The following is a 25,853-nucleotide window of genomic DNA, read 5'->3' on the forward strand; positions in this document are numbered from 1 at the left end:
TAAGAATATATCCCTGGAGATTTTGATTCACACCCACACTATGAACACCATGCAAATGAACACACCACCCCCCCCCCCCCCCAAAAGACATGATTCTGTGCATATTTTTATATTATATATATAATAATAAAAATATGCATTAAAATTACCCTTGCATATTTTTATATTTATATAAAAAAAATTATGCATTAAAATTATTGGAAAAACTATTAATTTTATGCACATACTTTTCTTGACTCAAATATGTTTAGTATTAATTTCTTTAGCCAAGCCAATAAAATAGCAGTAAACTAAAACATTCAAATATTGCAGTAGCTCGCACAGACACGAAACTAAGATTCGAAACATTTCAACACATTTGTTGGTTTTTTTTTTTTTAGATGAGAGTTTGTCGTTATTGATGTTATACTTTCAGTCCAAATTTAGTTTTTTTCTTGTGGGTCAATATCTAAACATTACAAAGGAGATCCAAAAATATATATATTTAAGGGCAAATCTTAATTTTCCAAATTACATACATATATCAGTTTTTTTTTTTTTTTAATTGGGGGGATGTCCTTCCCTACTGTAGGTCCGTCCTAAGCCCGCATGTATAATTTCTATTTGTCTTATCCACTGAATATGTGTTTGATGAGTGTTCTCCATGTTTGGACTGGTGGTGGTCAAGTCTCTTTTCCTTCTTTCTTGGGATATATGTGAATATGACAATTTTGTTTGATTTTGATTAGCCCAAGAACATTCTTATGAAGAGAGAGTATTCTTGAGCCATAACTTCGTAATTTTTACAAATACTACTTTTAGATATTTATTGCTCTGTTTTTGCTATATTTTTTGTGCTTTTAAGCGATGAGGTGTGTTGCTGAAGTATAACGGAGGTAATCTCAAATGGGCAGAATAAGATTAATAACAAATTTGCTATTAACATTATTTCACTTGAATCCGCTATTAATATTACTTTTATTATACCTCTTTTATTGGATTATAGCAATATTTTGTTTTCACTTGAATTCATTATTAACCTTACTTTTATTATACACACAAAAAAAAAAAAAAAAAAAAAAACAAAAAACAAAAAACTTGTATACAATCATAAAAAACAAATGGGAAATTATAATAAATCCACCTAAGGTTAAACTTCATGTTGCCTACTCATAGTTCTAAAATGATGCTAATAGCAAATTCAAGTGAAAATAATATTCACAATAAATCATGTCATTAATTAATTGTGAAAAAAAAAAAAAAAAACCTATAAATAGTCATATAATAAAAGTTATGTTATATATTAGTGAATTCAAATGAAGATAATGTTCATGATAAATCATGCCATTAATTACTTGTGAAAAAAAAAAAACCTGTAAATAGTCATATAATAAAAGTTATGTTATATATTAGTGAATTCAAATGAAGATAATGTTCATAAATTATTTAGCAATTTTTTAAAAAAAAATGATATTCTTCATGACTATTATGTCACATTAGTATATTACCATCCAAATTCTTTACCCATCGAGAGAAGGAAAAAACAAATAGAGCACTAATTTTTGATAATGAAGCAATATTAAGGACAAAACTTTATTCATGATTATTTTATATCTTGTTAAAGGTGGTAAGTTATAATTAAAAGAACATCATTTTCATATGGATCCAATATTAATTTGTACTACTTTTATTATCTGTCAATCATAACAGGTCATATCAACAGTTAGGATGCACGAACACTTCATTTAGGGTGTCGTACTTATGTCGTATCTGTGTCATACTAGTGTCATACCGGTGTCATAATTACCGTTTCATGTCATAAATTTTCAAAAATTACTTGTGTCGCAATGTTGTACCTGTGTTTGTGTCCATGCATCCTAAATCAACCGTTGTGAAAAAAATTGTGTCTAAACTTTTTGGAAAAAAGAAGAAGACGAGTCTAAATATCAATGTAACTTTATGCTGCTTTCTCATTGCAGGACATTTCCATTGAATTTATAGGAATAAAATAACCTTTTTCCTACTGTACATATTGATTCTGTAAAAAAAAAAAAATGATAACATTTCCATAGATGTTCTGCCAATAGCCTTTATATTTCACTTGATGTTGTACATGTTGATTTTGTAAAAATGGAAAAAGAAAAACTTTGATGGAACATCCAGCTTTACAATATTTTATTGAGGACATTTGCTACAAATGACAATTGCTAAGGGGATTCATGATGGTTTGTCCATGATTTACAAGAAGATTGAAAATTGCTCAGGCATATAATTATGATTATTAGAAAATCACTTGTTATTAAATGAAGATAAAGAAATTTATGTATATATGGTCAAGCATAAGAAAATGAAATACCAACAAAGTTCCCTCCTTTTATTTTTTTCTCTGCAATAGAAATGCCTGTATTATTAAAAGGGAGCGGTTTACATCTACAAGTGACCGTGTTTCCTCCAAAAGGCAAAAACATCGCAAGAAAGATAGATATGATATTAACTGGTCATAAGAGTTATATTCAGCAAAATTATGCATGTCCAAATAGTTGTTGCACACTGTAATTTTTGGGACACGTATTAATTTATCACTAATTGATAAATAGTCAGTTATATGGTCTCTCTTTATTTTTCTGTGTTGGACTTGGCTTAAGCTGTCTAGTGTCTACTGTCACGCCTAATTGAGCTTTTTGTTTTCTGAAATTCAATTAGTTCTAGCATCCATTTGGATTGATATTGGTTTAATTCACTTTATTTAGATGTTTTAAAGAAGGGAACAAGGAAATGATTTGAGATTCACTTGAACTTGATTGCAATCTTGACATCATTCGACTGATCGAGTCTCAAGATTTTTAAATTCTAGATTCAGGCACATGATCGACTTAAGCCTTAGTATATGTGCCATACTTTTCTAAAGTATATAAGGGAACTCTTAGTGTGAAATGTGAATTAATTAAGCTTTTGAGGGAGAGACTGTTGCATTAGATGTGCACTTAGGTCTCAGGGTTTTTTTGTCAAGCAAATATCTCTATCGCCAACAACATTGAGGAATTAGAAGATTGGCGAAAGATTAAATAGTTGCTGCAACATCTACAAAGATATATATATATATATATACACACACACGAGAAATTTCAAGTAGGTACTTGAAGTCACGGACTAGATTGTTCGTGTGAAGAGATCCATAGTGGAAGAGTTCTAGTGGAGGTAGCAAATTGGAATTAGGGTTAATTCTACTAGTATAACTTTGATTTCACTAGTGCATTCTTTCATTGAGGGTAGACTTTAAACCCTCATAGTGTTCTTCCTGTCAGAATTTCCCTTTCTAACCATATTGTTTTTTTATTTGATTTTCAACACCTCAATTACTACAATTTGCTATAAAATGTCAACATATTTGTTATAAAATGTCAACATATTTATCATGTTAAAATAAAAAAAGTTATGTGAAATATGGTCAAGCATAAGAAATTGAAATACTAACAAATTTCTCCTCCTTTTTTGGCTCTGCAATAGAAATGAGAATATTATTCAAATGGAGTGGTTTACATCTACAAGTGGCGGTGTTACCTCCAAAAACATAAGAAGAAAGCTAGATATGATTTTAACTGGTCACAAATAGATAAAATATTATGCATGTCCAAATAGTTGTTGCACATTGTAAGGGCCTGTGACATTTGGTGCTCCACTCCAAATTAGCTCAGCTAACTGGCGGTTGGCTGTTTCAGTAGTATGGCCACCATCAAACCACACATACTCACTAGGATTACTGCATAAATCATATGGTTCTGTTCCATTTCTTCCTCCTCCACAATTCATTCCCCTATATGCCCCACTGCCACAGCATGCAGCTTTACCATTCTTGAAGCCTAAAAAAGCAAAGGAAAAAAGTTACAACAAAGATAAAGTTAGGAGCAGTGTTAGGGACAACTTTTTTCCCAATTATTTCCCCCTTAACTTGTTAAGGTGACAAATTATGATTGGAGCAACATCACTTTCACATTGTAGCATTTTCATAAGTACCAATCACAATACACCATTTTGAATGGTAGTGAAAATTTTTGTGTCCTTAGATTTATTGTAAGAATGAGTTTAGGGACATTGATTTCACAATTTTTTCAGAACTGCTATGGTGGAATGTTATGATTGGTGTTAATAAAAATGATGTCAATAGTGAGCTCATATGAAAGTGATAGTTTGAATTACAATTTGCCACATCAATGATTGTAAAAAAGTGTTAGCAATATGGATCAGAATAAAACAAATTCTATTGAAGATAAAGTTCCAAGTGAAGATAATGATAAATCTCCAAGTAACAACAGATAGCAGATGGTTTAGTTTCAAATATGTTTGCCTTGGCTATAAAGATATGGATAAGTTGTATAGTAGATGAGCTTGTTCTGTTTTCTATATTGCCTATAGTGTCAATCAACTATGTCAATTCCTTCATGCTCCAACTACAGTGCATCTCATAGCTGCCAAGCGTGTCCTACACTATCTAAAGGGAACTGTTGATTATGGATTGCACTATACTAAGGCTCACTAAAATTGAATGGTTTTTGTGACTCAGATTGGGCTGGTAGTCCTGATGATAGAAAATCTACTACTGGTTATGCCATTTATGTTGGTCCTCGTCTTATATCTTGGACAGCTAAAAAGCAACCAGTTGTTGCACGTTCAAGCGCTGAGGCTGAGTATGGTTCAATGGAATTTGCTATTGCTAAACTATATTGATTAGAATGCTATTTAAGGAACTAAGGATTCCTATTTTTACAATGCCATGCTTATGGGTGGACAGCATTGGTGCACTGTCTCTATCCTCTAATCTTGTGTTCCATGCTAGAACAAAACACATTGAAGTGGATTATCATTTCATCAGAGAAATTTTTTTTAATAAGGATATTGAAGCCCATTATATTTCTACATATAACCAGCCAGCAGATATTTTTACCAAGGGCTTATCTTCTTCTCAATTTTTATCTTTGAGGACCAAGCTGATGGTTCATTCCCTCCCCATCAGCTTGCGGGGGACTGTTAACGATATGGATCAGAGTAAAACAAATTCTATTGAAGATAAAGTTCTCAGTGAAGATAAAGACAAAGCTCCAAGCAACAATAGATAGCAGATGGTTTAGTTTCAAATATGATTGCCTTAGCTATATAGATATGGATAAGTTGCATAGTAGATAAGCTTGTTCTGTTTTCTATTGTAATCTCCTTTGCAAATATCTTGCTTGTAATAATTTAAAAATGAAATACACATAGAAAGTCTGGCTGTTGATTTGAGCCAGCTTCCGTTCACACTATGTTAAACATCAAGCACCGTCTCTCTATCTTTCTCTGGAAATCCCTAGATATCACTTTGTAGAGCCACAATTTGACTAGTGTTCTAGAAGTTGATTTGGACAAGAAATAAATAAGCTCGAGCCTATAAGATTGTAGAACTGAAACTATAGAGACAAAGAAAAAAGATACTCTAGAAGCTGTCATGGGTTAGAAATTAAAAAATTAAAAAGCTATGGCCTAGGAACTACTAGAACTCTAGTGGCAGAAATTAAATGAAGCTAGAAGCTTCAATGTCGGTTACTTAACCGACCTCCAACTTGTATAAATAGGAACTTTGGTTCCAACATGTGACCAGTGAAGTGGTGTGAAGCAAGTGAGGTGAAGTGTGTCAGCACTGTAAAGTAAAGAAAAGAAAGTTAAGAAGTAGTTGTGTCATTGTGTTAGTAGCTAGGTGTCTAGAAGTAAGGTGTAAGGTCAAGTGTGTGCAAGTGTATTTAAGGATAGTGTGTGTGAGTGTAAAAGTGCCGTGTGTGCACTGGTGCAATAAGTGCTTGTAAAAAGTGTTGTAATTAAAGATAAAAGTGTATTTGATCACGTATTTTACTCAACACACTACTCTTTCAAACTAAAAGATGGTGAAAATTTGTTGTCCCTAGCACTAATGCGTGGTTACTCTAAAGGTAAATCTAACAAGGCAGAAGCATGATATGCAGGTTGTGGTCACAGCCTACCATATTTTGTAGGGTTGTTCACTCTGTCTCCAAGCGCGTTGTAGTAATCAAAGATTGAATATTTGAATCCTGGTAACTTGCTCTCTAATTTTTTAAGCACATTGGCTAGAGCTCTGTTGTGTAGTCTTGCCAAAGCTGAGGGTTCTTCAGCACACCCACTACCAAGTTGGGGACTCCTTGCTTTCATGGCTGGTAGGCAACCCAAAGGCCCTGCATTCTGAAATGCAATTTTCCTTCCTCCTAAATCATATATTTCCTGAAAAAAAAAATTTTAAAAATAAAAAACAGACCAACTTATTGAATACTGTCTTTGAAGTAAAATACTTCCAAAAAATAATTTATTCACAGTGATTTTCTTACTTTGAGCACGCCAGTCAAGTTGCCTATGACCATCCCCACATATTGTCTTCGGTAGGACTGAGAAGCATTGGGGTTCTCCGAGTAAAAGCTGAAGTAATCGTTTCCTCCAATGCTAAACAAGTACACAGCTCTCATCAGCACCTTCTTGGCTTCTACATCGCCTAGTTTCTGCTTTAGTGACTTCACTACAGCCTTAAAATAGCTTAGCTGCGCTGGGAGATTTATCTGGAGAGAAAGGACAATCATGCTTTTAAGAGTAACATTTCCTTGCATTACTATGTTTATCAGTGATTTTTAAGTAAAACTACCCACTTCAAAGAGTGCTTTTATTTCCATGATTTTCAGATGTAGCAAAAAGTTTCCATCCAGCTAGTCGGCCAAACCCTCAAAGACAATAGGCTTTCCTTCAATTTTTTGATGTAAGAACAAAGCATACATTTTACAGACTAATGTGTCAACTTATCACTACAACAAAAATGTAATTTAAAAATTGAGAAAAATAGACAAAATCCCCTGTTGTTTTCCTAATAACAAGGAGCCTCCTTGAGGTTTTGTGTGTAATACTTAACCTCCAACGCTATTGTTTTATGTAAAAATGCATCTCTAAATTTAGACATGCCATCAAATGAGGAACTCATTGTTCATTTGAATGGATGTTTAACGGGTTTACAGATAAAAGAAGCGTTTTATTGATAAACCACATAGGAGGTTTTGTGTTCTTTTCCTACATTATATTATGTTGTTGATGAGGCACTAATTGTTAGGATGCATGGACACTTCATTTGAGGTGCCGTACCTGTGTTGTAACAGTGTCCTAATTGCCGTATCATGCTATAATTTTTAAAAAATTTCTCATGTCATTGTATCATACTCATACCTGTGTCCATAACCGTGCATCCTACATAATTGTATTCATTGTCATAATTGTAAGCCTTTTATACTAAAATTAGTAGTGAATTTGTTGGTTATGCATAAATTGGACCCAAATTCATAAGTTAAGCTTTTGGATTATCTGCTATTATATATTAATTCCTCCCATGGAATCTCCCAAACAAACTTCAGCATTTTTCAAAACAGGAAAAAGGTCACAATCCCATTTAATGTCATTTCCCCACTTATATTTAGCAGCATCATCATACATGCTTTGAGCTGAGTTCTACTGTTTTTTCTTGAACAAAAAAGGTGGGAAGCTGAATCCACCCATAACTAAGTCTTAAATAGAAAATGATCTACATACCGTTCCAGGGTGAGTTTGAACAAGAACACCTCCTCCAGCTGAAGCAAAGTTAGCCCCATCAGTGAAATGATGTGCAATTGGTTGTAAGTATGGCGGAAGTATAGGCAATTTGGCAAACTGGGCTGCAGCCATTGAAAGAAAAAAGTGTCACAATTTAAGTACACAAACCAATCTACATGTTATAGTGAGGTAATATGAAGTGTTACTTACCAACAAAGTCAGGGACTATACGGCCATCAGAGAGTCTCCCAGTGGAATGGTTGAAGAAAGTTTCCCCATATGGCCATGAAATTGATCCACCTTCCACACTAGAATTGAGGTACTTGTTGTTGCCTGGATCAAAGAGTGAGTCCCCAAATACAAACAAGGTCTTCTGTTCTCCCTCTGGCTTGGACTGAACATGGCAGCTGACTGGGTCATCATCAAGAAGGCTCACAAACACACAGAACAGGTAGCTTAGACTCACCATGAGCTAATCTGTATCAGCTTTATGCAAAACCTCACTATTGGTCCTCCTGTATAGCTGGATTCCTCTAAATCACTCCCACTTTTTATATATCCAAAATTCTAGTTTTGCGACATCGACTTGAAAAAGATTTCTTTTTTCCCAGGCCTTTGGTCTGGTTTCTCAAAAAATAAAAAGAAAAAGATTCTTTTTTCTGTGTTCTTTTCTTTTCTCGGCAAGGGTGTATATGATGTTATGTTTTATATTATATTTATTATTGTCTTTATTGTATAATACAAGGCATTGACTAACATTACAGGCTATGTGTCCTTTTGGGCAATATTAAAATTTTAGTTTATTTACTATTTCGACTTATTATAGTTACTAGAAAAATTTTCTTGCCCTAGTTTCTCCCTGAGACACTAGAGCGTAGAATCTCCCTTATCTTTTCCGAAATGATAAATCCTCCCCTCTCCTGAATCCTTCATAGCAGTAGGGTTCCTTGACCTCTGTTCTCCTATATGTGTGGTCTACTCTCTATATTCTCACTCTTTCATTATTACTAAGCCTCCATGGAAGAAATCCTTTACGACTGGAAAAAACTATCACTGACAGATGAAGAAGATGTTAAGCTTAGTCTATCAAGATCCAAAAATATACAAAGAAAGGATTATATATTGGCTGCCAAGTTTCTCACAAAAAGAGCTCTCAACGTGGAAGCCATAGGCCGCACGTTCAAACCCCTATGGAGAGCCAAAAAGGACTTCAAAGTTTACGAAGCTGGAGATCACGTTCTATTATTTGTCTTTGAACTCGAAGCAGATGCAGAACGGGTTCCTGTTAATGAACCTTGGACTTTCGATAAACACGCAGTCCTTCTTCAGAGGTTTGATGGCTCCACACTGCCAAGGTACCTAAGATTCACAAAACTGAAATTTTGGGTGCAAATATACAGTTTGCCGATAAGTATGTTGGATCCAGAGACGATAGTTGAATTAGGAGAATCTCTCAGACAGGTAACACCATGTGAGAACTCGAATGAGTTGGTGGGGGGTGATTTTCTACGTGGTCATGTGGAGATCGATGTTTCAAAGCCTCTCTACCAAGGTCAAAGAGTCGCACTGGATGATAACAATGAATGATGGATTTCATTCAAGTACGAAAAGCTCCCGAATTTTTGTTACTGGTGTGGTCTGATTTCACATGACGGGAAGGATTGCGACCTCTGGTTAGCAAGGAAAGATACAGGGAACACAGAACCTACAGAGTACGGACCGTGGTTAAGAGCGATGCCTTTCAACTCGGGGAAAACTTCTTTCACCGTTGTCTCTAGTATAGGCGACGGACTGGGAGGAGCATCAAAGCCATCAAAAATGACAACTGAAGCGGAGGTTCACCCAACTGGAACGAGCACGATAAGATCCGATCCCCGTGAGAAGAACAGAGCTAATCGGTTTCAGGAGCCTGATATGGAAACAATAAAAACAGGGGCGCAATTCTCGCAAAAATCCCAGAAAAATTGCATCCCAATAATTGAGGTAATAACGTCCAAATCAGTATTTTCCACTTACCATACTAATTCAATTGACTTTGATGTGCAGATATAGAAAATAGATGTTGCTCTTGGGACTGTTGATAGCTATGAAAAACACGTGGCCTCCAATTTAATTGATACTTCACAGGTCTTAGAAAATAATGATGCCATGGTAACTCCCTCCATGCCAGCTCACACCCAAACAAATCTGGAACAAGCACCTCATGTGGCAGCCAACAGAACTTTGCGAACATGGAAAAGACCCACGGCCACAGAAAGACACGGAGATGAGGATTTGGAAGTTCTTCCCGAGTTACCTATCAAAAAGATACAGGTTTCAATGGAAGATTGTCAACAAAATAAAATGGTGGAGGCTGCTCAGCAGCCTCGCCAAGCACAATGAGTCTCTTAGTATGGAACTGTCACAGGCTTGGGAACCTACGTATAGGGAAGGAGCTTGAAGTTTTGATTCGGGCTAAAGATCCTTCCGTCGTGTTTTTTGCCGAAACATGGGCGGACGAAGCTAGGCAAAAAGACGTGCAAAGGAATATTAACTTTGATAATCTATTTTACGTGGAAAGAAATCACAGAGGTGGTGGGGGTTTAGCTCTATATTGGAAGAATTTCACAGATTTACATGTAGACTCCTCAAAGTATCATATAGATTCAATTATCAACAAAGGCAATGATGAAGCATGGAGATTCACAGGTTTTTATGGAGAACCGGCAAATCATATGAGAATTGAAGCCTGGAATAAACTCCGATTACTCAACACAAAACATAAACTCCCTTGGCTTTGTACTGGAGACTTTAATGAAATCACCAAACATTCAAAAAAATTGGGGGGTAATTAGGGCTGTCCACGGGTCGGTTCGGGTCGGGTTTGTGCTCAACCCGAAACCGACCCGATCTGGTCGGGTGGTAGGACGGCGGACTCGTCACCGACCGTGAAAAATCACGAGTTGAGTCGGATCAGGCTCGGTTGCACAGCGGTCGGATCTGATTTCGACCGAAAGACAGATCAAAGACCACAAATTTCACAAATCCAATACAAGGACCCATCTCTGAGGAACAGATCTAAACAAACCCACAAATCCACAAACACCTGTAACCCACAAATCCAAAGAACACAAATAGAAACTGAACTTGCATGAGAGTAAATCAAAGAAATAAAGAGAAAATTACTCAAAACTACAACCTTGACTCGAAGATCGGATATCGGAGATGGTGAATCGCAGAGATTGCAGATCGACGATGGTGAATGGCAGAGATTGCAGATCGACGATGGTGAATGGAAAAGAATCGCAGATCGGTGATGATGGAGGTTGAGAGATTAAAGCAGATCGACGATGGAGGTTGAGAGATCAAAGCAGATTGGCGATGATGGAGGTTGAAATCTCAGCGATGTTGAGATATCAGTGTAAATTGGCACATGTCGGAGATGTTGAGAGATTAAGAGAGTGAGAGAGAGCCTTAAGACTGAGAAAGAACAAGACTATTGAGAGAACTAAGAACAACTAAACACTGAAGAAGGTTATATATCACGGTCGGGTCGGGTGGATCGGGTTTTGGACGGGAAGACTCGCTACTCGACCCGCTGGAATCGGTTTGGGATGGCAGGAACCCGCCGCCGACCGCCAAGTAGTCGGGCCAGACAGTGGACGGTTCGGGTGTGGTCGGTTTGGCTGGGTGGGTCGAGTCTTCAGTTTGGTTGGACAGGCCTAGGGGTAATAGTAGAAGCCAAGTTCAGATGCAGCTTTTCAGGGATGTCATAGATGAGTGTGGATTCATTGACCTCGGGTATGTGGGAGATCAATTCGCTTGGAGAAAGCATTTTGCAGATGGTCACTCACTGTGGGAAAGATTGGACCGAGGTCTGGCCAATCATGATTAGTTCATGAAATTCTCAGGTTCAAAAGTACATCACTTGCATTCAGACTCCTTAGATCACTTGCCACTATGGATCACCTTGGATGGTTTAGATATTCCTACCTTCTCTAAACCATTTAGGTTCGAAGAAATGTGGCTCTCAGATTGTGGATGCTTGGAGATTGTAAAAGCGGTGTGGCTATCAAGGGAAGATGGAGATGTTCAGGATCATGTCATTCGTAAAATAGACAAATGTGGCAAAGAATTAAGAGTATGGAACCGGAATTGCTTTGGCAATGTCAGAATGGTGTTAAGTTGAAAGAGAAAGGAGTTAAAAGAGGTTGAAAAAGTAGCCATGAGATCCGGAAATAATCAACAGGTCAGAGAATTGAAGAAGGAAATTGCTGATTTGGTTGACAAGGAAAATAGACTTTAGTTTCAGAGGTCCAAAGTCTTGTGGGCAAAATTTGGAGATAGAAACTCAAAGTTCTTTCACAGCCAAGCTTCACAAAGGAAGAGGAAAAATCTAATTCGGAAGCTTAAGGACTCCAATGGCCGTGTGTTTGAGGAAAATGAGGGGATAGCAGAATGTCTAGTGCAGTACTACCAGAATCTCCTCAGTTCAAAAAACCAACAATTTTGTGACTTAGCTACAGACTCAATTCAGATTGTGATCACTGAGGAAATGAACTCCAAGCTCTCTTCTGAGTTCACTCATATGGAGGTAAAGCAAGCCATAAACCAAATGGCCCCACTTAAGGCCCTTAGGTCGGATGGTATGCCTCCTCTCTTTTATCAACACTACTAGAATTTAATTGGTGATGATATATCTAACACTGTGTTGCATTACCTTAATTCTGCCATTCTACTTGAACACCTCAATCACACATTTATCACACTCATTCCAAAAAAGAAGAATCCTGAATTTGCATCTGAATTTAGACCCATCAGTTTGTGCAATGTCTTGTATAAAATTATCTCAAAAGTTCTAGCAAATAGACTTAAGAAAATTTTGCCTAATATTATTACTGAGAATCAAAGTGCTTTTACTAAGAGTTGCCTTATTTCTAACAATATTCTTGTAGCTTTTGAGTCTTTACACAGTATGCAGAGACACACAGGAAAGGAATGATACATGGCCATTAAGCTGGACATGAGCAAAGCATATGACAGAGTAGAGTGGGTGTACTTAGAATTAGTTATGGTAAAAATGGGGTTCACAGATCACTGGATCAAACTCATGATGTTATGTGTCAAGACGATGACCTATTCAATATTGGTGAATGGGGAACGTAAAGGCATGATCACACCAACAAGAGGCATCAAACAAGGTGACCCCCTATCTCCCTTTCTATTCTTACTTTATACTGAAGGTCTCAATGGGCTTTTTAATCAAGCAGCTCACCAAGGACATATAAAGGGTTACTCTCTTTGTAGAAATAGTCCACATCTAACCCACCTTTTGTTTGCAGATGATAGCTTACTGTTTTGCGGGGCCACCAACGAGGAGTGCCAAAGAGTCTTAGACATTCTAGATGTATATGGGAAATGCTTAGGTCAACAGATTAACCGTAGCAAGACGACAATCTTTTTTAGTAAATCTATGAAGGTTGAGTCTAAAGATCAAATTAAATTGGCATTGGGAGTTCCTGAAATCATTCAGTATGAAAAATACTTGGGGCTACCTTCGCTGGTGGGTAGAAACAAAAAAGAAAGTTTCAATTATATAAAGGAAAGGGTATGGAAAAAATTGTAGGCGTGAAAGGAAAAACTTCTTTCACAAGCTGGAAGGGAGATTCTAATTAAGATAGTTGTTCAGGCTATTCCAACCTACACCATGAGCTACTTCAAACTCCTAGTTGGACTTTGTTCTGAGATTGAGAGCTTAATAAGAAGTTTTGGTGGGGGCAGAAAGGAGAACAGAGAAAAATTCACTGGGTGAGATGGGACACACTTTGTCTTCCAAAAAAAGAAGGCAGAATGGGTTTCAAGGATCTAGCCAATTTCAATGATGCTTTTTTGGCCAAACAGGCTTGAAGTAAGGATGCCTTATTCTTTAGAGTCTTTAAAATGAAGTTCTTTCCAAACTGCTGTATATGGGAAGCTCAAGACTCTAGTTTTGGCTCACATGCTTGGCATAGCATCTTAAAAGGTAGAGATGTTCTACTGAAGGGCGCAAGATGGAGGGTTGGGAGTGGAGAAAATATTAGTATTTGGAATGACGCTTGGCTACCATCACAGGAGCACCCACGGGTCCTTTCAGACATTGTTCCAGGTTTTGAAGATGGTAGAGTTTTTGATCTCATTAATTCGAGTACAAGAACTTGGGATGCAAATTTAGTGCATGGTTTATTATCACCTGAAGAAGTTGCACTGGTTCTTAGCATCCCACTGAGGTGTACCTTAGTGGAGGACAAAATCATTTGGCCCTTCACCATCTTAAGTAACTATACAGTAAACTCGGGTTCCAAGTTCCTAACCAAACTAAACTCTATGTTGGTTCCTGTAGGTAATCCGCAGCAGCAAAATGAGGTGTGGAAGCTGATTTGGAGGCTCAATGTTCCAAATAAAGTGCGGAATTTCATGTGGCGGGTTTGCAAAGAAGCCATTCCAGCAAAGCACAATCTATTGAAAAGGAAGATCCTAAATGAAGATGTGAACAATGTGGGGTGGAGTCCGAAACAGCTGCCCATGCACTTTGGAATTGTTCCACTTTGGACGAAATTTGGGATAACACTCTAGGCTTTGAAGACCGTAACCAACTTGGCATCTCAAACATCACGGAGTTGATCAAGGTGACGCATGAGAGAAGGATGAACACGGAACTCATGGCTTTGGTGATGTGGATGGTATGGCATAGGTGAAATAAACTCCGAGTAAACTCCAACATCCTCCCCAAAGCCCAGGTTCTTCAACAAGCAATGTAGGTCCTTGAAACGTTCCAAAAGAGCCAACAATCCCTCATTAACCATGCAGCGGACATGAGAACTCAGCAACGTGTTCAGTGGCGGTCCTCCTCCAGCTAACTGTGTTAAATTGAACTTCGATGGTGCCATTTTTCCAGAGTTGGGCAAGGCTGGTTAGGGTGTGGTTGTCCATGACTCTCATGGGAACGCCATTGCCTCACTGTAAGAACAAGCTCCACTGCCATTTTCACCAGTCATTGTGGAAGCCATGGTTGCTGCAAGAGCGATTACCTTCACACAAGAACTTGATATTAATGAGTTTATGCTTGAAGGAGATTTAGAAGTAGTAATAAACACCCTCCGTAGCTCAGAAGCCTCACCGACAACTTATGGTCATCTTCTCGAATCTGCAAAATCTACTCTAGTTACAAGCAAATGTATTGCATTTTCCTATATTCGTAGAAGTGGTAATAGAGTAGCACATAGCCTAACTAAATATGTTAGACACGTTAGAAGTTTGTCGGTGTGGGTGGAGGACATGCCACCACACCTCTATAATGTACTTTTTGCTAAATCCCAGTTGATTTTTCAATAAAATAGCAGTCTTCATTCTCAAAAAAAAAAAAAAAAATTATTATAGTTACTATTTATAAATTTTATTATACTTTTTAATATTATTTGAAAATTTCATCATACTATTTAATTAATTTTTACTTTTATTTATAGTATTTTTAATAAAAAATTTTAATTTTAATTAAATAAACTGTTTTTTACAATTATTTACAGCCTTTTTTTTTTTTCATTTTTTGTCATGATTTATTGTGATTGTAGCTTTTATTTTATTTTATATATATATATATAAAATCTGCATGCAATTATAAAGATTATTTGTGTTTTCAAATATATCAAATAACGTAATTGTTGCTCTGCAGTGGTCCGCCCAATGTGATCAGTGGTCAGAAATCATGTGAATACGTGAAGTTAGTTGGACATGCCCACCAATGGAGCCATAAATGCGGACTTATTATTGTTGTGGTCGCCATTGTAAGTAAAAGCATAAAGTGCCCATTTGGTTCGGCTCTCTTTGGGCCCAAAAACCACGTTCCCTAGCCCAAACTGTGATCAATGGACCCGTTTCCCTTTTATTTATTTATTTTTTTGTTTGGGGGGGGGGGGGATTTTCTATTAGTAGTTGGTGCTGCTCATTTCTTCACACGTGTGTGGGTTTTGAAACAGTAAAGAGATAAAATTAAGAGAAATGCTAACGAGTGCTCTTAAGGCACTGGTTAATAATCTATTTAAAGAAAATTTTTATGGAAAATAGAAAGAAAGTAATTAATATTTTGACAGTTTTTTTTTCATTTCCCATAAAAGTGGTATCAAAACTTTTCTAAAATAAATTATTAACGAGTACCTGCACTCGTTAACATAACCCTAAAAGTAATCAGGGCAGTGGCAGGTTGTTCTTGGAAACATTCGGCCATGGCTAGGGGCTTCGGTAAGTGAACAAGAAGGAAGTAAAACAAGAGAGAGAACCTGTTGGGAATTGTGAAGAGATAAAAAGTTGAAAAAAAAAGGAGAGTGATAAAACATGAAACTTAATTGTTTGGAGTGACCTATTGGTGGAGTAGATTTTTCTGAATAAGATTTGTGGGTTTAATTTTAGAATAATGATATGTCCATAATATTTTTATAACATCAAATTCTAGGTGGCAAAATGTTATTGATTATCATTTGAACTATGCCACTTTTTACTTACCATTAATAGCTTGCTATCTAAAATTTATTGTGAAATTTATATATGTAACATTATTTAATTTTATTTTTAAATCTAATTTGATTTGATTTTATCAACTACTAAAGCTGATCAAATATATATGCACTATGAACATAATTAGTATGTATTTTATCATTTTTGCTCCATCATTTTTGAATTTGTGCTCATGAAAAATTAAAGAATTAACTACTATTGATAAAAATTCATTGATAGTAATAACAAATAATTATGACATTAAAAAAAATAACTAAGACAAAAAAAAGAAGGTGAAACCATAAAAATAAATGAAATTCTCTTTATATATATATATATGTATGTATATTTTTCCTTTTTGGTAATTTATACTTCAAACCAAAATTTTGATAAGTGCTAGCCAAAGTGCCAAACACTCAGTTTTTTTTTTTTTTTTTCCTTCAAAAAACACCTTTTATCAAACATTCAAGTATTCAACTATTTCAAAAATCATATCTTCATATTGGCACTTTTTAAAATCACAACTTTTTCAAAAATCACAATTTCAAAAAGTCGAACCAAACTCACCAAAAAATGAGGCATGGTAAATATATATGCTTTCCTTCAAATACTTAGGTCACATTTGGTACTTTTACATAAAGTATTTATAATTATTTTTGAGTAATTTATAGTTAAAATTTGATGTTAAAACTTAAAACTTAACATAGTTACTTTTAGCTCACTTGGCCCAAAGAGATCTAAAAAATTGGAAATGACCAACCAACCCACCATATGGCTTCTCCTAAAGTTGAAAAAAAAAGAATAACTTTTTAATTAATAAATACCTAAACTCAACTATTGCAATCGTACGAGGGTTAGAGGATTCTAATGCTAGATGTCTCATGTGGAAATATCATAATATGTTAGTTCAACTATAGGACTCTTGGGGGTGCTACCATATTAACAATTATATTTTCTTGACAAGAAAATGCTTAAACTTTGAGATTGAAAAATATATAATTTAATTTTTTTACCAACTTAAAGACTAATTTCAGTTATAAAAAAATTACAGAAATTGGAGGGTAATTATGGTATGTTTGGGTGCTATAATAACTATGAGAACTAAGAAAAAATATGTTCTGAAAATAATCTTTTATTTATTATTTTTATAGTTTTGGTGAGTAAAATATAATATTTATGATTCTTTCATTTTTTTTTTTTTAAGGTTTATATATATATATATATAATTTATTTTCCTTATCATCATAGTGATCAGTTCATCAATTTTTTTGTTCTCAGGACTGATTTTTGTTCTTAAAATTAGGTGGTAGATAAGATATGAAAATATAATTTTGTTTATATAAGAGACTTTAAAGTATGTATTGTCTAACTCTAAAGTTGGTAAAAAAATTTAGTGCAAAATTAGTCATATTTAATTATTGAGATTTAAAAGAATGTCAAGTTACATTTTGATACATAATTAAGTTGAAATATACTTTTTAAATAATATTGTCTTTATTTATGTGGGTACTTGACTCCACTCAAAGGATTTGTTCGCTTTGGGGAGCCAGGCCCTCACGAATTTGTCCTCTTTTACATAGTGCAGGCAAGCCGAGGAGGGTTTCATAGTCTCAGCCCCAAGACCTGGAATCCCACATCAGAAAGAGAACCCTCCCACTAGCGCTTTATATGCTTCTGGAGCTTGCACTAGTGTACCACTACTACACATGTGGTACACTAGTGCAAGCTCCAGAAGCATATAAAGCGTTAGTGGGAGGGTTCTCTTTCCGATGTGGGATTCCAGGTCTTGGGGCTGAGACTATGAAACCCTCCTCGGCTTGCCACAAATTCGTGAGGGCCTGGCTCCCCAAAGCGAACAAATCCTTTGAGTGGAGTCAAGTACCCACAATTTATATTTAGTTAACAATGAATAAAGGCTAGTTTTATTTTCATGTATTTAATTAGTCTTAAAACTTCGAATAATTCTCTTTTGTAATTAAATGGTAATTTTTTTTTTCATCTTGATGAGACAACCATGGTCCAACTTTTCTTTCCCCTGTTATCTACAAATTAGGAGTGGCATTTCTCTCTCTCTCTCTCTCTCTCACACACACACATATATATATATAGAAAGAGAGAGAGAATCTATCACAGGGACATATCATTAATATAACTTGTTTTCTTTGGTCGAGGAATAAACTTTTTGGGCTATATATAGATGCATCATGTACTGCATGCACATTCTCTTGCAAAAGTATTTATTTGTTACCAATAAAAGCTTAGATTATTATATATATCATGGGAATTCAGCTCCTCCGTATTGTTATTTGTTAGGAAGATTTTTCTTAAAGCAGTATGCCATTGCGAAAAGAATAATTCCATAGACATTCCATATTTGTCGAGGACTCAAAGTGATAAATTGTTACTAGTAAATTAAAAAATGATGTGAATGATAGGTTTGGATAAGAACTACTACAAACTTATCACTTAATTCTTATTTCATTGCAATTTCATTAATGTCAAAATCACCAAATTAGAAATAACAAAATACATTCAACCTGTTTTTCCTAGTCTTGAAGAGGAGAATGGGAATGGTACAAGGCACTCCTAACCCAACCCCCTTGTCCCATTGCCATATATCTCTACTTATTTGAACCTATTACGGATATTATTATTATTTATTTACTATTAACAACTTGTTATATATATATTATATATATTATTATTTTATCTTGTAAATTTTTGGAGGAGCTAAATTCTCAAGATAAAACGGAAGTTTTTGTTGCATCTGATCAAAAAAGCTTTTGCCATAAACCTTTCAACATGAGTTATTTTATTTATAATTTTTTTTAATAATTGTTAAGGTATATAAAAAAATTATTTATTTAAAAATATATTAGTTTTAAAAGTTATTAAAAATAACTATTATAACTCTTTTAAAGATAAATATTTATTATCATAGAATAAACTTATATAAAATATTAGATTACAGTTAATTATTAGAGTCTACCAGATATATCTACGACCTCTCTTTCTCTCTCACACAGCTATGGCATAACTTCCAAACTCGCAACCTAAACTTCTCCCAATTCTCATCTTCCTGTCCTTGTTCTCACTCCACCACTCCTCAGCCGCCACATTATCTTCGCGCCGATTCTTGACTTCCACAGGAAAACCAAGTCACCCTTCATGATCAACTCGTACCCGTTCTTCGAATACGCAGATAAAACTCTGGACTACGCGCTGTTCAAAGCAAACGACGGCGTTCTGGACAAAGTCACGGGCTTGACCTACACCAAGTTTGATGTGCAGCTCGACGCTGTTTACTCGGCGATGGAAGAGATCGGATACGGCGATGTGGACATCGTCGTTGCTGAAATTGGGTGGGCCTCCAAGGGTGACCCGAACCAACCCGATGCGAACAAGAACTACGCGTTGTCGTATAATGCGAATCTCGTGTAACACGTGAATTCAGGGCAAGGAACTCCGTTGATGCCAAACAGGACCTTTCCGACTTACATTTACGGTTTCTTTAATGAGAACCTTAAAACCAAACACCTCGGAGCAGAATTTCGGGCTGTTCAACCTGGATTTGACTCCGGTTTACAACGCGGGCATTTTACAAAATAAGCTGGTAATTTTTTTTAATTATTAAATAATTAATATTCTTCAAAAATTTTACGATTCATTAGTATATTTTTAAGAAGGGCATGTATTAACCATTCATTTTTTGAAATTGTTTTATGGAGATTTAAAAAAATTGTCACAAAGTTAATACTTTTTTATTTATTTTATTTTATTTTTTATGAAAAGTTTCCTTAAATGGTTTCCTAATATATGCCATAAGTGCATAGGATAGTAAAATCTTTTTTTTTTTTTTTTAATTCCATTGTTATTGCACTTTAAATTTCTTTAAAAGCTTGCCTTTTACTATTTTCGGTAAGCTGATGAGTCAGTTTCGTATAAGGGTGGCAAAATTTGACATGATCTGCGAATCTGATACGATTAATCTGTTTATAAAGTATAAACAAATCATAGGTTAAAGCTAAACGGGTTCGAGTCATATTTAGCTTGACACGACTAACCCATTTAATAAGAGGGTCGTGTTTGTGTTCAACATACAAACCTATCTGATTCATTTAGCTTATAAAGTTATTAGTTATTTTAATATTATTGCTTAATTTATGATTTTTTTTATATGTTTATTTCTATATTTATAGTTGTAATTGTATTTTAATTTTAGAAATATGAGAATTGATAAAAATTATATTAGTTAGGTATGATCTATTAATCAAATAGATTATTAAACAGGTCGTTTGTATTGATCTTTACATGACCTGTTAATTAAATGAATTAAATGTGTCAGGTTGGGTCGACCTGTTTAATAAATAGGTCGTATTTGGGTTGAGGATTCCTGATACGTTTACTAAACATGTTGAGTTCGAGTTAACCTATACTGCCGAATACTCATAGCTTGACATGACACAAATTTGACCCATTAACATGAATTACCACTTCTAGTTTTGTAAAACATCAAAGGAGGGCAACTTTGATATTTTGAACAGTATGGGCATGTTTATAGAATACTAGCTGTTTTGTCTATAAAAACTGTAACGACAGAGCCCCCACAGTTCTCGATTACTGTGTGTACATACTTTAACCTAGGCTTAGGTCCTCGAGTTTTCACAAGCTTCTGGGGTAAAAGCTTGTGCACACGTTAGGGGTTGCCCATCACTTATGAACCTTTGCTTTGGTCACTCACTTTGCGATGTGGGATCAAGACTTTTGGGCTTAGATTCCCTCACCCTACCACACCTTTAAGAGGAGAGCCGACCTTAGCTTTGATACCATTTATAACAATAGAGTCCCCATAGTTCCCAATTGCCGTGTGCACATACTTCAACCCAGGCTTAGGTCCTCGAGTTTTCACAAGCTTCTGGGGTAAAAGCTTGTGTACACATTAGGGGTTGCCCATCACTTATGAACCTTTGCTTTGGTCACTCACTTTGCGATGTGGGATCAAGACTTTTGGGCTTAGATCCCCTCACCTTACCACACCTTCAAGAGGAGAGCCGACCTCGGCTTTGATACCATAGAGTCCCCACAGTTCCTAACTGCCGTGTGCACATACTTCAACCCAGGCTTAAGTCCTCGAGTTTTCACAAGCTTCTGGGTAAAAGCTTGTGCACACGCTTTATAGACAACCCCTAACATGTGCACAAGCTTTTACCCCAGAAGCTTGTGAAAACTCAGGGACCTAAGCCTGGGTTGAAGTATGTGCACACGACAGTCGGGAACTGTGGGGGCTCTGTCGTTATAATGATGGTATAGTACGTTTTTTTTTTTTTTTTGATAAAGCTAACTTTAAGCTAATCACATTGTGCCATATGGCCAAACTCACTTTGTGTAGCATGGAAACAACTTATCTAATTTTTTGCTGAAATTTTTTTTATTAAAAGTATGTTAAAGTGTTTTTTTTTTTTTTTCCAAAAGCTATATATAAAAATTAAAAAATTAAAAATTGAGCTTATGAGTTGAAATAAATTAAAGATGCATTTTTTTTTAATTATTATTCTTAGCTTCCTGTTGGCTTTTACATAAATGCAGAGTCATCTTCTGTGGAAAACATGATGTACTCAGCTTTACATTCTAGCTATTGACCAAACTAGTAGTAAATTGTTGCATTTTTTTATATCTTTACTATGCTAAAATGTGATTATTTTGAAGGGGTATTTCGGTCACAGAAAATGTTTTCGACACCCCTTAGAATGATCAAATCGTATAGTACAAATAATGCTTAGGTACTCTTGGAGCATGGAAAATGATACTCTCTAACTCCTCTCACATTCATGGTGGGGTCCACTCATTAAATTCATGGTGGGGTCTTATGAATGTGAAAGGAGAGAGCAAAATTTCTTTGTGCTCCAGGAGTATCAAAGAATTTTCTGTATAGTATACAATATACATGATGCTATCATAATTTAATGCTATTATAATTTAATGCTATTACATCTTCATCTTTGAACTTGAATGTTCAATATGTGTATAAAACACCCTTGAACGTTTAAACCCCAAAATACAAAATATCAATTCAAGCTTATAATCAAACAATTAATGTGCGGAACATGAATATAAGCCAAACACAGAATTGATAAACAATCTAAGCCAATTAGAATCACATCCACATCAGAAAATAAAAGGCAAAGATAAAGGAAGAGAGATGTAAATGCAAGGACATTATGCGATGTGTTATCGAAGAGGAAACCGAAGCCCTCGGCGTAAAACCTCTCCGTCGGCCTTCAAGCGGTCAATAATCCACTAGAAAATGTAGTTGGGATACATGAACAGTAATAGACCCTCCAAACCTAATCTATCTAGGTACCTAAGCCCTCTAAGCTTCCTGCTCCAACGAGGTTGCGCCGAACCTTTTTCTTTTCTAGCTTCCCGGATTCTGCTACTAAACCATAGCATTAACCAATGGATATTGGTTCCTTCCAAACTGCTTCCCTTAGCACCAAATAAACCTTCTCACAGACGTGAGTGTGGTGAGAAAAAGATTTGGTCAATGACCTTTCAAGGATGTAATAATGGAGAGGAAGAGAGTAGAGGAATTTGTAGAGTCTCTTAGATGAAGATTGGGGATGAGGCAATCTTGTTTTGCTCTAAGGTTTCTCTCACAAAATTCTCTTTGGAAGCTCTCTCAATTTAGTGGGTATAAGGGTCTATATATAGTAGTGTGTATTTGGAATACGAAGAGATAGTTTTTGCCAAATAGGGCTTGTTGGCGGCTTGGCCTCGCGGCTTGTCCAAGTCGCGAGTTCAAGTCGCGAGATAACGGCCTGGCCAGTCTGGGACTTTTGTCTTATAGTACGACAGCTGGCGCGACCCTTCAGTTCTCCTGTGTGCTTCTCACGTGCCTGCAATTTGCGGTTTGCCAGTCGCGAGTCCTAACCGTGAAACTCTGCTTCTTTGCACAAACTTGAGTTTTTCTTCACACTCTCTTCACACACTACCCTTATATGAATCCCACATAAATACAGGGTTACTAAATGCTAAATTACAAGCAAATTGGCACGGAATAAAGCCAACAAGATGGTTGATAAATTTCAACCTTACAGAACTAAATATAGTAATTTAATCATGATCATCAATTGGTCATTGTGTATAGGCATTGAGTCCCCCTCCTCCACCTGGTATTGCGGATGGGAATGCTACATCTACAGGGTGTGTGCCAAATTAGATGTGAGCGATGAGGTGCTCCAAGCAAACATAGACTACATGTGCAGCACAGGAGTGGACTGTAAGCCAATACAAGATGATGGCCCTGCTTTAATTCTAACATTGTGAGAATAAAATGTGTTGTAATGGAATAACTAAATTTATTTAACTTTTTTTTTCCTTCTTATTAATTTATTGTTACACTTTCTCCAACCCTTCCCCATCCCTTTTACATTTTCATCTCCCACTACTAACTATGTTAATATCACTTTTCCTCTATTATCTTATTTTCCTTTATTTTTGGTTCTTCTTATTCCCATCCTTTTACTTTAATTTTCCAATTCTCTCTTATTCTATGCATAGTTTTCACACACGCACACACACACAAAGGTTATTTCTCTCTCTTTCTCTCAAATTTTTTTTTTATAATATTTTTGGTGGATTTTTTTCCTTGCATCTTAACTTTAGATTTATGAATTTTTGTGTTCTTTAGATATCTACTTTAAATTGATGTGATTTAGTTATATTCAAGTTGAATACGTAGCTTTAAACACTAAATTGGGGGTATTACTGTCACTTAAAGAAAACAAAACTTTCCCAAGTGTTAGAATATGGATACCTACCTTTGGAGAAGGAAATCCACATTCCCTCAAAAGTAAGGTGTAGTCGGAATTTAGATGCCTAAAGGTATATGGACTCCTTTGAGTTATTTGCAACCAAATATAAGAATGCTCAAAATCATAATGAATTCTAGGGATCCAAAAACGAGTATTTGGGATCAAATGACTAGTTAGTGATGAGACAATGATCAAACAACTTTAAATACTGAATATATTTATTAATTTTGGTATGAAAATAACATTTTTATTTAGATTTTAATAATAACAGACCATGATTCACATTCACATTTTTATTCAAATCTACATTCACTTATTTTCAAAAAATTCTTTAAGATTGTAAGGTCCTGTGATATTGGGGGTTCCATTCCACATTAGCTCAACAAATTGTTGGGAGGCCTTTTCTGATGGATGTATAGAGTCAAAGAACACATAGTCACTAACGTTTTCACATAATTTATATTCTTTGATAGATCTCTTTCCTCCGCAACTAAACATTCCTCTATATGGACCAATTCCACAACATGCAATCCTGCTTTCCTTGAAACCTATGCAATATAACAAACAAAAAAAAAAAATGCTATTAGTTTGTGATAAAAATAAAATACCAAATAATTACAATAATAGAATATAGTATACACCATTAAAATTGCCATGACATACCATATTTTGAAGGCTTATGTATAATTTCACTTAGATAAGTGTAGGAATTGACTATGGAATATTTGAATCCATTGAGTTCACCCTCTAGCTCTTGTAGGACTTTGGAAAGTGCTTCATTGTGTAGTTTTACTATTGGATTAACTTCCTGCAAGCGTGCACCTATATTTCCCAAGGCCATATTTAGTGCTCTTGCGAATGGCAGGCAACCAAATGGCCCCAAGTTCGGAATCACAAATTTTCTTCCTCCTTTTTTATATATTTCCTAGCACATCAAGATATGATTATAAAGTAAAAAAAACTTTACAAAAGGATAAACAAAAAGAATTAAGTGGAATAACAATTTATTTTGAATATTCAATTTAAATTTTTATTACTTTGATCACACTTGTCAAGTTGCGAATCACCATATCTACGTATTCTTCTTGAGGGTAGCTTTGAAGCGCTGGAATTTGTAGTGAAAAGGAGTACTCCATAATCGTAAAATCCAATGTTAATTAAGTAAACTGCTCTTGCCAATAATGTCTTGGTTTCGGCAACTCCTAGTTTTTCCCTCAACAACTTTTCCAGTTTCTTGAAATATTGTAGTTGAGTTTTTAGGTCTATCACCTACCGAGACAATAAAAGAAAAGAAAATATGACCTCTATATGTTGCAAGAATACTCTTTAGACAGGAATCATTGCTATTGTTTAATAAGAAAGTGAAATCAAAATTGGAATATTGTATGTTTGTGAAATACTGAAATAAGCATTAATATTTCACTAATTTAATGTTAAAGATTCATACCAATCCTTGGTGAGTTTCAATCAGAGCTCCAGCTCCCGCAGATGCAAAGTTTGCCCCATCAGTATACTGATGATAACCAGGATATAGATATGGAGTAATGAAAGGCAAGTTTGCAAACTCAGCTGTGTAATAAAGCTTCAGCAATCAATTTAATTAGCAAGAATTTAGATCCTAAAGAAAGTAAGAGATATTAACATTTAATTACCAATAAAATCTGGAATTATACGTCCATTAGAAAATCTTCCAGTGGGGTACTTAAAGAAGGTCTCCCCATACGGTCCATAATTTGCTTGGACCTCAGTGGTGGAGTTGATATAGTTGTTGTTTCCAGCATCAACTAGTGAATCCCTGAAGATGAATAGGGCAACATGTTGTTTTGGCAGGCATTGGTGACCAAGACAATGGGTTGGGGTAATTAGAAAGACTACAAACAAAACCAAAAAACATAAATGGAACCTCAAACTCATTATGTTGTAAACCTCGTTCACTTGTTGTGTTCTCAT

At 35.5% G+C, this 25,853-nt stretch overlaps 1 protein-coding gene and 1 pseudogene across 1 annotated transcript; both read right to left on the minus strand.

Annotated features, from left to right (window-relative positions):
• Positions 1-3,441: 3,441 nt before the first annotated feature.
• LOC112004838 (GDSL esterase/lipase 1) lies at positions 3,442-8,268 on the minus strand. Its single transcript, XM_024037066.2, has 5 exons — positions 7,795-8,268; positions 7,585-7,706; positions 6,348-6,572; positions 5,988-6,243; positions 3,442-3,839 (listed from the first exon to the last, which is right to left on the minus strand). Exons 1-5 carry the CDS (start codon positions 8,051-8,053, stop codon positions 3,601-3,603), a joined length of 1,101 nt encoding a protein of 366 aa, XP_023892834.1. The 5' UTR covers positions 8,054-8,268; the 3' UTR covers positions 3,442-3,600.
• Positions 8,269-24,212: 15,944 nt separating this feature from the next.
• LOC112004829 (GDSL esterase/lipase 1-like) lies at positions 24,213-25,853 on the minus strand (annotated as a pseudogene).

Source organism: Quercus suber, unplaced genomic scaffold, assembly GCF_002906115.3.
Source record: "Quercus suber isolate HL8 unplaced genomic scaffold, Cork oak 2.0 scaffold_248, whole genome shotgun sequence".
NCBI classification, from domain to species: domain Eukaryota; kingdom Viridiplantae; phylum Streptophyta; class Magnoliopsida; order Fagales; family Fagaceae; genus Quercus; species Quercus suber.

Coding starts and splice junctions, on each gene's coding strand:
- LOC112004838 (XM_024037066.2), bottom strand. CDS start 8,053: ATGGTGAGTCTAAGCTACCTGTTCTGTGTGTTTGTGAGCCTTCTTGAT. Junction 7,707..7,794: donor TATAGTCCCTGACTTTGTTG/GTAAGTAACACT, acceptor CAATGGCTGCAG/CCCAGTTTGCCAAATTGCCT. Junction 3,840..5,987: donor GAACAACCCTACAAAATATG/GTAGGCTGTGAC, acceptor TTGCTTTTTTAG/GCTTCAAGAATGGTAAAGCT.